The 12,310-nt window shown below is 30.9% G+C and overlaps 1 protein-coding gene across 49 annotated transcripts in view; it reads right to left on the bottom strand.

Moving 5' to 3' along the window:
* The window catches only part of RIMS2 (regulating synaptic membrane exocytosis 2), a 776,667-nt gene that overhangs the window by 240,506 nt on the left and 523,851 nt on the right, over window positions 1-12,310 (bottom strand). For 22 of the 49 annotated variants that reach the window (XM_030795330.1, XM_030795305.1, XM_030795312.1 and 19 more), the window contains 3 exons: window positions 7,647-7,826; window positions 6,654-6,763; window positions 5,808-5,840 (listed from right to left, as the gene is read on the bottom strand). In XM_030795330.1, coding sequence (XP_030651190.1) covers window positions 5,808-5,840; window positions 6,654-6,763; window positions 7,647-7,826 — 323 coding nt within the window. The remainder of the gene's footprint in view (window positions 1-5,807; window positions 5,841-6,653; window positions 6,764-7,646; window positions 7,827-12,310) is intronic. The other 27 variants (XM_030795309.1, XM_030795311.1, XM_030795323.1 and 24 more) reach the window with 3 other exon arrangements.

The raw sequence follows: 12,310 nt of genomic DNA, 5'->3' as shown, positions 1-12,310 counted from the left end.
TAATACTTCACAGTAAGAAAAACTATATTTTAGTGTTAATTAGGTTTTACAAATAACACCGTAGACATTCTTTATAAAAGATGAAGACAGGGAAGAATATATTCAAGACTAAAAACCATTTCAACGAAATTAATGAAGCATAAAACTACTTATTTCTTAATTTGGCCCAGTAATGGGCCAAATTTTATGATATAGAACGAGATGTTACTTTTTCGATAAAATCATTTTAAAATGCTAATATTCTAAATCAATATATGTAGACATATTTGATTATCAATTACTGCAAAACATACACAGTCCTACCATTTTGATAGAATTTGGTTGTGGTAGATTACAGAATTATGTCAGCAATAATTATAGGAAAATCAAATCTAAGTATTAAAATCAATCATCTTTTTATTTTCCAGGCAATATTAATTCATGTGTATAGAACTATGAAAAATCCACAAATGTTATAAATCTTCCTTTTATATTATTGTTAAATTTATGATTAAATTTGTCTCATTTTCTACTTTAAACTTCTACTTTAAAATGTTTTAAAAATAATTCAATTTTAAAACAATTTCTGGATTGAAAAATATCCATGCTGTGATTTTGTAAAAGTATAACATGACCACTAGTATCTTCCTCAGAATCCTTTCCCTTAACATGATCAGCAAAGTAAATCTTCCAATTTTAATGCCATTACATTTCAATAAAATTGAATTGTATCAGAATCATTAAAGGTAAGTATTTTGAAGACTAATTGCATATTCAGAAATAAAAAAGAATAGACATTTTAAATACTAGATAACTTAAATTGAGACTAATACTTGTACTTATGCTTATTTTAAAAAGCATATTCAAATATATTACAAATGTCAATATGGAGTGTCTAATATCTAGAAAGACACCATAAACTTCATTTTAAGACTTGCCTTTTTTCCCATTAGTAGGTGGTGTTGATGTTTCTCCCTCATTGTCTTTATAATATTGAAAATAGACAACAGTGATTAATGATTAAGATCATTAATAACCAAAATAGAAAACAAGCACATCAAAAAAGATGAAATCACACAACAGGGAAACAAATCCATGCACTAAACATGACACTCTACATTAATGAACACAACAGAAAAATATATACTTCCTATCTCATAGGAAAAGTAATAAAAACCAAATAAATGAAAAATCATTTTTATATTATATGGTTATGCTTTTATGTTAATTTAAAAACTGATGCAACTTACTAATTACTTTTGACAATAAAACAGCAGCAACAAACTGGTTTAGCACATGGGCTTCTTTATCTTAATGAATTTAAAGTAAATAAAAGTGATATTAACTATTGCTGAAGTCCCCAAACTAATGCTACCTTAAAAAATGACTTTCATGTGGAAGACAATTAATAGCGCGAAAGGCTGCAGTGTTTGTATGGACTATATGAGATACAGAGGAATGAGCTAATGGGAGAACATTAACAGCTAAGCTAAAATGAAATTCATTCTTACAATATTCCATAGAAATGTGATTCCTAAATTATTCCAGGAAAATGGAAGAAGGGTGACATTCTAGAAGTTAGATACTAGATATTCAGAACCAAAGCAATTCTACATGTCTAGAAATATGCAATTAAATTTGCCTGTTTCCATTATCAGATGACTTTGATGATATTTGTCACCTTTATGACATTAAAAAGTTACTGATAATGAGTAATTCTAGTCGCTTAAGAGATGTTTTCAGTTGTAAAACTAAAAACTCCACTGAGAGAATGCTTCCATGAAAATATATCTTATGTACAATATACGTAATGGCATTGCTTTCACACCATGGAAACCAGAGGAAAAAAAGGCACAAAAAGTACACTCTATTATTCATAAATAAAAAGTGGTCAGTTAAACACTTGATAAGATTAAAGATATTCTGTATTATTCAAAGAAAGTTACAATTAAACTTGATAATTGGATAAGATTAGTATCCAATTCTGAGTTTCAAATAAAAATAGTGAAAATTTGATAAAAGAAGTATACAAAAATATACTGATTTACTGATTATATAATGTTTTAACTTTTTTGAGACAGAGTCTCGCTCTGCTGCCCAGGCTGGAGTGTAGTGACGTGATCTTGGCTCACTGCAACCTCTGCCTCTTAGGTTCAAGTGACGCTCCTGCTTCAGTCTCCCAAGTAGCTGGGACTACAGGTGCACACCACCACGCCCAGTTAATTTTTTTATTTTTAGTAGAGATGAGGTTTTGCCATGTTGGCCAGGCTGGAATCTTTTAAGTTTTAAAATCCTTTCAAGAACATTAAACATTATGATATATAAACATAATAGGGACTTTAAAAACAACAAAAATAAAAGGTATGCATTTTATTTAGAAAGATGGGGAGAAATTATGATTGACAATAAATGTTAGAGTAATATTGAACTGGGAGGAAGAAGAGAAGCCTATAATTGCTTTATTTTAGGAAAATAATGTAATGGAAAAAATGATCATGGTCTATAAATGTTTTAATGGAATTTATATTCTGTTCTATATTTCTTTAAAATTTGCTTCTACTAGATTCAAAATCCATGGGAGAAGGGGCTAAAGCTTCAACAAAACTTTACACACCATAACACATGATAAAATATAGTTTTCTAGTAGGTACTCATTAAATATTTTTGAATAAACAAATGAACTGAATGTAAAGCTGGGTAAAGGGTAGGTGTATATCTTGGTCGGGGCACTATCTATAATTCTAGTTTGATTTAAACATCAGGGAAAATATTTAGCCAGTTGGGTAAATCAAATATTCTGACAAATTGCCTAGATAGCTTAAGTAATACCCATTCATTAATAAAATGAGGTAATTTATCTTAAAGTTAGTGCTGAAAAATAATCTATTCTTCATTGTGCATTTATAAATTTGGAGCCTAAAGTCTTATGTAAAATTGAAAAGTCATATTTGAAAACATTCACTTATTTATTTTAGATACACAGTCAGACAGACCTGCCTTGACCTCTTCTCCCTGCTTTTCTTCCCCCTGCTCTTCCACATGCTCAGTTTCTTCATTAACTTCTGTACTTGCAGAAGCAAAAGTAAAGAAAAATATAAGACCAAATAGGTATATCTGTTACTCTTCAATGAAACTAAACAAATAACAAATTCTAAATTATTCAGAATGACAAAGACACCAACAGATATTTATTTATTTAGAAACAGAGTCTCACTGTCACCCAGGCTGGAGTGCAGTGGCACAATCACGGCTCACTGCAACCTGCATCTCCTGGGCTCAAGTGATCCTCCCACCTCAGCCTCCCGAGTAGCTGGGACTATGGGAGTGGGCCATCACGCCTGGCTAATTTTATATTTTTTGTAGCGATGGGGTTTCACCATGTTCCCCAGGCTGGTCTTGAACTCCCGAGCTCAAGCGATCCACCCACCTCAGCCTCCCAAAGTGCTGGGATTACAGACGTGAGCCACGTGGGCCACTGCAACTGGCCCAATAGGTTATTTTTAATAAGTTTCTGACATGCTATAGAAAAGTAAATAAATTTACTGGTTAATTATCACATTGTCTGCTTTTATGATGACTTTGATTTGTAAAAGAGAAATTGTGACTTCTAAAATATTTGTAATATGTGGATAACTGGGTAAAGTAGGCAAAATACTTTATATATAAACTTGGTATATTACTAAAAAAAGTTATATAACTTTTCTTCCAGAAGAAGAGAAAATGACATTTTGCAAAATGGCAGTACATAAAAGTTAGGGAAAAATAAAATAATAATAATGCCTTATAGTTTTTTAGTACATTGTGCTTTCTATATTATTCTTATTTTACTTCTCTGGTTCTAAACAAAGATAAATGGCTAAATATATAACAGACTAAAATATAAAATAATCAAAATCATAAAGAGTTAAATTATGACTTGCTCATATTTTGGCTGTTGAAAAGGATTTGAAGATAAATATTTCAATACTTTAATTATAAAATAATGCCATTAAATTACAACTTCTCACGATTAACTTTTTAGGTGATAATCCAAACATAATTTGATTTAGACCATCAACCGATAGCCTATTTTGTGTTACTTACTGAAGATTAACTGAAGTTGAGATTTCTAAAAGAGATATTATATATCTTCTTTAAAACTAAAAAAAAATTGCATAATCTACTGAAGTCTCCATATCAACATTTATAAAAACACTTTAAAAAATCATCCATACTTTTATCTAAAACAGAACTAAAAAACAAAACCCCTTTTATTTCATACTAAAAAGGATAAGGGAGGTTTTGGCTCCTCTTTGTTTTATGAAATAAAAAACATGGAAAAATCACAATTGGGGACTTTAAAGGAAAACTGTGGTTTTAATTAATTTTATAGGGACAAAAACAATAGTAAAGATAATCTTTATTGAGAAGCCCATCAGAAACTTCACCAACTCTGACTTTCGGTATTACCAATAGCCTCTGTTTTCTAGGATACTTGCTATTACAAAGAATAGAGCTACTTATATTTCAATAGACTATCGCTATAAACGACATTAAAAATTCAATTTTAAAAATGTGCATAAATTGTAGTTTCTGACTTTATATGCCAATAAATGATGCTGAAACTCCATCTTTAAAAACACTGAAGAGACAAAAAGTTCCATAAATATTACTAAACTTTCCTTAGGAAAAGCGATTTAAAATTCTATGCCCCCAATTTTAAGCAAATAATTAAGAACTATAAAAATGCTGTGAAGTCTTTCTCTCAGGCAGCATAACAGACCATCAGTCACAATATCACTGGATTGTTCAAAATTATGGTACTTGGAAATAGAAAGAACGACAAAACAGAAGTTGACCATCATCCAGTTAACAAGAACACAACTTATATCAACAAGTTATATAAGGATATAAAAGTATTGCTGCTCGAATGCAGCATACTTACAAATTTGTTACAAATAGGTTACAGAAATATGAATTTAATATAAACATATATATAATGACAAGATTATTTTAGCGGTACTTTGTATACTATTTGAGGTAGCTTTTCCCTTTTTAAATAAATATTTCATGAATTCATTCAACAAAGATTTATTGAGGGTCTACAATGTGTCAGGCATTATTCTATGTGCTGGAGATTCATCAGTAAACAGTAAACAAGTTTTTAAAGATACAAAGTTAATTTCAGATTTCCATAACTGGTAGAGGATCTTGTATTGATCTAGCAAATGTATGACACTCCATATATCACCATTCAGTATTTTCTTCTGAGTTATAACGTAGTGTTTGATGATAAAACTATATCATATTTAACTCTGATATACTGTAAGCAGTCTTGCTACAACATGAAAAATGATGTTGGAAACGCAAGCCACAATCACTTTCTAATTAACAACTTTCTTTTCTAGAAAGCCAAATTTAATAATTAAAAACATCATCATAAATAAAAAATGAAATATATGATGGTAAATATAACTACACTATGTGCACATCCTCAATGATGTAAACGTAGACTGCAATTGATATCTTTGGTTAAAGTTTTACTCGAAATCTAGTTTCTGGTTAAAAGGTACATAAAAATTTTATGGAAGAGCACATTTTATCTGGTCATTTAAAAGAAGTTAAACTCTTTGCATTGTTATTTGATGAATCAAAGATATTTAACTCCTTGGTATAATTTCCAAGTTTAAAAAAAGTTGAATACTTTTTCAGATATCATAAAACAAAATAATTTTACTGTATTTAAGTCTATACAACGAAGGGACATCAATTGCAGTTGGGTTTATTTTTGCTTACTAGCCCTCCAAAAAGGCTGTTAGCACAAAACAAACCCTCCTTTATGTACAGACCTTCATAAGGTTCTATCTCCTTGACTCCATTGTCTAGGGAAAACAAAATAAAAACAAAAAACAGAACAAAAACAAACAAACAAAAAGGGAACCAAAGCACAGGGGTTAAAAACAACAGAAATTTCCAAAGGCACAGAATGTATTATCTACTAGAGAAAAGTTAAATGATTTAAATATATATGTATTATTTGCAAAGCACATCCAGTTACTAAATAAAAGGATCATTTAAAAAATGATCTTAAAAACCATTATATTCAGTTATCCATGCTTTTAGAGGTCCTTTAACCAAGAATTTATAGATGTTTGGGAAGTATGTTCACGTGTGTGTCAGCAAATAGTGCTTCTTATGCAAAAATGTAAAATTAATAAAAACATCAGTACAACATGCATCTTTCATTGTATATTCATGATTACCTTTTTCTTGTTCTCCAGTTTTGAGAAGGATCACCATTGTTGTGCATCAGCTAACCAGTCCTTTGCAGTGTGTGAAAATTGATTTGGCTAGTTACTAATAAACTTTATATAACTATCAACAATTACATAAACTTATTTGTAGCAAAGAAATATTATCCAACAGCTTATTTAAGAGTATTATGTTTACTTTTTAAGTTGCATTTATTCAAATTTAAAAATGTGCAAGAGCAATAAAGATACCTTATTTTACCTGGAAATATTACAAATTTTTATTCAAAATACATAATATTTATAAATATAACTATTATCAAATATAGACAAGGCGTATAATTAACAAAAGAAGAAAATTAACACAAAGGTAGTCAGAAAATCTTGATTCACCTTAGCTTCCATGTGTATTTCCTAAACGAGATAATTAGAAATAAAACTTACTTCTATCCAATGTTCCCTTTGGTGGAAGCTGTGGAAGCTGTCGGCCCCTTCGTCCTGCCACTGGAGTACTTGATGGGCTTGTCTGGACAGACCCAGTACGAGGATGAGACCTAAAGACACATCATTAATATTCATTTTCAGTATAACGAGTTACATATTTTTAATACCTACATTTGGTTCATATGATAGCTGTATAAATACAATTTAAAAAGAAGTTTAGCTGCAGATTAAAAGGTTAGGAAAACTGGACAAAATATGGATATCTGAATGATTAAATAGCAAAAGATGTTTATTTTTGGTGTAATATGCATACATACACATACATGCACACAAAACCCTACAGTAAAATCCATGGAATTATTAATGTAAATTAGTACTCTATCCATTGAAAGCAAGAGGAGAATTTCGCTGCTCAAGAAAGAAAAGGTAGTACTTTTCTTTTGACCAGATTTCAAACTTTCAAACTAACCTTTCTCCCTTGATCCAGAGATTTTTACTCAGGCTTATATTAAATATCCCTTTATTAGAAAACATCTCATGAAACTACAAATAAAACCCTGAACAATTCAAGATTCAACTAAGGAAAATACTGGTTAATACATAATATTAGTATCGATAGAAAGAAACTTTAAAAATCTAGTTTTAGTTATAATCATTATGATGATTTGAAAAGTGATGTGTAATGGACACAAATAGTTTCTCATTCTGTAGGAGAGGAACATGACAGTTAATGAGAGAATTTACCCAGGACTCCTGATTAATGAGAAATCACAAAACAAATGCAGTCAGGACAGTTAATAAACAAATTAAAATGGTAGCCACACACTATTATATCCAGTGAATATAAATAGTGTGTTTACATTGAAAAGGTTAGTATCGATTGTTACTAGTGATCAGCCAAAGATGATAGAAGAGACCAGTTAACTGCTGGGAAAATAAAATGGTGTGCTGGTGGGGCAAAGGGGAAATTAGTCTGATTGATTTATCTTTCACCTCGATAAGGCAGGTGAAGGAGGGGCAGATCTTCCAGTCATTAATGAAGGCATCGACCTCATGAGGTTTGTATCAGGACGTTCAGTGGATCTGGAGCGGGTGGTGGTCCGCTCAAGGAGAGGCCGTTGTTCTGTTGATCTGGATCTGTGATATGGCTGTCTATCTGCTGCTTCACAATCCCTGAAACGTTAGTCAAAAAGCAGCTCAGTTGATCTTTAGTGCCCTTCTGCTATTTGGTTATGATGCATCAAACTGATTTTGAAAAAGGTAATTGTTTAAAATTATGGAGTATGTAAAAATTTTTCTTTTCCCCAACATATTCTGAGCAATTTCAAACGAAACTTCTTAAGAATTTCTAAAAAACCAAAATCTGCCTTTCAAAGTAATTCCCAGCAAAGATAATAGTTGGTCAGTTATAATAAACAACAAACAAAACTGCCTGCTTTCCAAAATGAATTCCCTAAATGGAATACGTGAAATATGTGAATTATTCTATTTTAAAAGAATTCAATGACTTTTCCTAACATTTTCAAGAGTGAAGAAAACCATATAAGCATTAATTCTGTAGCACCTGAAGCTGTTTAGTACTATACCAACTAAGACATAAAAAGGCTTTCAGAAAACACTATACACCTGAACATTTAAACAGAAGAATCAAAATGAGGTTATAAGAAAACAGGATGACTTGTGAAATCTGTAGCCATATTTCAACCTGATCCACAAGAAAAATCACTCTGTAGAAAACTGGTTAACTGGCTATCTTGGTGCACTTTAGCTATGCCAACTGATTCAATTCAGAGTGGATATTAATTGAAATAATAATTCTGAAACAACATGATCTCTTTGACCACAAATAAATCTAATACCAAAACTTAATCCTTGTTGAAGGAAGTATCCTTAAATTTAAGCAACCTCTCATTGTTGACCTTTCTATCCCTGGAACCTAGCATAATACTTTTACATTTGACATGATCAATAAATGTTTTCTAACATCAGCCCCACAATTTGGGAGATGACTTTAAAAACACTAGCTTTGGCTTCAGAATTCAAAAGTAAAACACATGCCAAAGTATATTTCAAATAAAATTATTACCTCCCCATCCAGTTGTAAGCACAAAAATGGAAATGCTTATATAATAGACAGTCAAGAAAGCATTAGTCTCCCTCAAAGCTAATGTTTTAATGACATCCACTTTACCTATAAGTTATCTCAACCTTATTTTGGACAATGAAAAGTGCAAGTAATTAAAAAAAAAAAAGAAAAAAAGGACGTAATTTCCCAAATGTCATGAATTATATGGCGAACAATTTTGTACTACTTGATATTAGATTAGGTGACTTTAGAAAGTGAATATTGGCTTTATTCTATACCATATCTTGTGATTATTTTACATTTTAAAGTCATAGGGTAACATATAAGTCAGAGCATTTTTAAATACTTTTAAGTCCATATACGATCATGTGATTTACTTTCTAAGTTTAGTATTTTCATATAAGTGCATCAAGAACATGTCAAAATAACTGACATTAAATGTAAATATATAAAAAATAATTACTAGCAACAGTTAAATGGTAAGAGAAATGAAAAGGTAACCTCATAGTGTAAATATCACAGCTGTCTTTTTTTTCTGAAAAACTATTTTAAAAGAACACTTTTCTTTAGAAATAAGTGTGTTCAGTAGTTGGCTGCATGTTTTTAGTCTAACATCTTTATATATCTTCATCACAATCAACAGAAACAAAGGGTATATCTCTCTATGTATTATTTCTTAAATTGCTTAAAGCCTATTTTTTAAGAGTACCAATCTTTACATTTATTTTAAAGATTTATCTTACATTAATAATAAACATCTTATTATATAACAAATCTTTGGGAAATAGCTACAATTACCCTAGCAGAAAGTTAGACGAATATTTCATGTGTTTATATACAGTTTCATTTATTCTGATTCCATCAAGAAATTTTTCCAAGTGGAAAGTGGAGTAAATGTTAGGATATGCAGTTTCATTTCTTTGTGAAGAATCATTTTTAATAATTGAAAAATATGATAATGAGTGAAAACCAGAGAATTACTTTAAATGTGTTGCTATGTCCTATGTCCTCAAAAGGAGACCATTATTTATAAAACAGAGGTCACTCCTTAGGAAGTAGCTCTTACAAAAAATGTCTCTTTATGAAAAAGTTGTTCGAAAATTAACCCATCTTTTACATTTTACTTATATATTTTTCTCCATAAATACAAAGTATATATTAAATAAATACCATAGTGTGAAATGAAAATAGGTTAATAAATGAAAAATGAAAAGAACCACAGTAGAAGGTAGAAATTTCCCCAAATGTCCCAACACAGTTAAGGGGAATGGAAAGCTACTACATTTTAAACTTTGACAGCACATAAGAGAAGGATGACACAGGCTCCTGCTCCCACATTGGATAAAAATAGGTCTGACTAGCTTAGACACAATGTTACTGCTATGAAAATTTAAAGCAGCAATGCCTAAATTACCCACTCTTATATCAGGTCCCTTAAAGGGATTGAGGTATAGTACTCACAAACTCCCACCAAAATTCTGAATTAGTTTTAATTTTAAGATGAGAATATATAATTAATTTTGAATAGCAGCAACTGAAAAGTGGGAAATAATAAATACTTGCAAGGCTTAAAACATTTTAGGGCCCACTTGGGGTTCTTAACTTGGAGTGTTTAGTTCAATATAAGTCGTTTCCTCTGTAACCATTTTATTTACCTTATTTTATGTTATGCATATAAAATATTATTGCAAAAAAAGTGGCCATGGTTTTATCAGATTACCAAAGGGTAAGCCACTGAAAAAGCCAGGGCCCCCTCACCTGTAAATTTAAATCTTTCTTAGGTAAATAATTCCATTGTCTTTTAAAAAGTGATTTAATATCTATCACTGTTACATTTTTTGAATAGTTTATATTTTCTAATCTCTATTTATAGTTCTTTTTTTTGTACTTGAATTGATCTAGGCTACTGTCCATCATTATCTAATGGCTGCTATTCTAAACTGCATGTGTTCACAAAGGATACTGTGTATCAGCCCCTCCACTAATTTATATTGACTAACAATGTTATAACAATACATACTATATTGTTAACAGCCCAGCCTTAAAAGCACATTATTAGCATATGCAGATTTTGAGATGAGGATGAACTGACAATAGGCCACAATAATAAAGAAAACAACTTAGAAGGCCTTCATCTTAAACAGCAATCTTTATGCATAAGAAAAACTAAAACTGAGTGTTTAGTATTTATTTTCAGTCATTCTAAGGGAAAAATAATTTTATAATCATCCAGCGAAGTTGTCAGTTTTGAATCATTTTTTCGGGTCAACATAGTTGCTCATAAAAGATTTTTTAAAATTTCCAAGTATTTGATGCAACTTCCTACCTATTTTATCAGTTTTGCGATGTACTTTAGGTTTCCTAATTCAATGAAAGGACAAGGGATTTGTATGCAAGGGATTGTATGCAAGGGAATTGTCTTGCAAGGGATTTCTCTCTACTAGGGAAGAAGAGGTCAGTGGGCACTCTTGTCTATAACCCAATGTTATTGCCTGCCATCCATCCATCCGTCCATCCATCCATCCATCCATCCATCCGTCTATATCTTTCACAATGATACAACTCCAGATCAAAGTAAGCTCAAAGTAGAGTATCTCTACAGGTATGATAAATACTAAGAATACTAAAACTCAGAAATCAATGAAAATTTTCCCAATATGTAACTCAGGACCTAGTCTGTATTAAATCAGACTTATTTCATGTTTATCTTGGAAAGATATCATAAGTAAATGTAATAGATTTTCTTGAAAGGCAAACTTGTAAAAAGTAAAGCTACTTAGGAATTATTCTTTTCCTTTATAAAGCTGACATCTTAAATTTAAAAAAAATTGGATATATCTCTGAAGAACAAGCATGGTCTCAGGTTTGGGGCAAGAAACGACTTCTCTATATCCATACTGTATAGAATAAGCTGATCAATAGCAGAAGTACGCAACACAGTGGCTCATGTCTGTAATGCCAGCACTTTCAGATGCTGAGGCAGACAGATAGCTTGAGCTTAGGTATTTGAGACCAGACTGGGCAACATGGTGAAACGCTGTATCCACAAAAAATACAAAAAAAAAATAGTGGGTGTGGTGGCAAACACCTATAGTCCAAGTTGTTCAGGAGGCTAAAGTGGGAGGATTGCTTGAGCTCAGGAGGTCGAGGCTGCAGTGAGCTGTGATCATACTATTGCATTCCAGTCTGGGTGACAGAGTGAGACCCTGTCTCAAAAAAGAAAAAAAAAAACCAGCAGAAACATTATATTTTTGTTAAAATATCTTGAATGTCTACAGATTTTCTGGGCGTTAACTGCATAACTGAAGTATAAATACATGATAAAATATACTAGAAAACATCAAAAATGAAACGTTTTAGAATAATTAATATAGCATATATACATACTTGTATATAACAAATAATTTAAAGTAATATGACAATTTTAAAATTACCATTTTCATGTTCATCATTAATGTGCAAGATTAACTTTTTAAAAACTCTAGCTCATTATTTTAGCATCGTTTCTAATGTTATGAGGATTGCAAGATACAAAATATTTGCCATAGAAATCATGGTAAATAAGCAAATA

This window comes from Nomascus leucogenys, chromosome 16, assembly GCF_006542625.1.
Source record: "Nomascus leucogenys isolate Asia chromosome 16, Asia_NLE_v1, whole genome shotgun sequence".
In the NCBI taxonomy this organism is placed as follows: Eukaryota; Metazoa; Chordata; class Mammalia; order Primates; family Hylobatidae; genus Nomascus; species Nomascus leucogenys.
The sequence above is the reverse complement of the archived record's forward strand: the minus strand, read 5'-3'. Positions and strand labels throughout refer to the sequence as shown.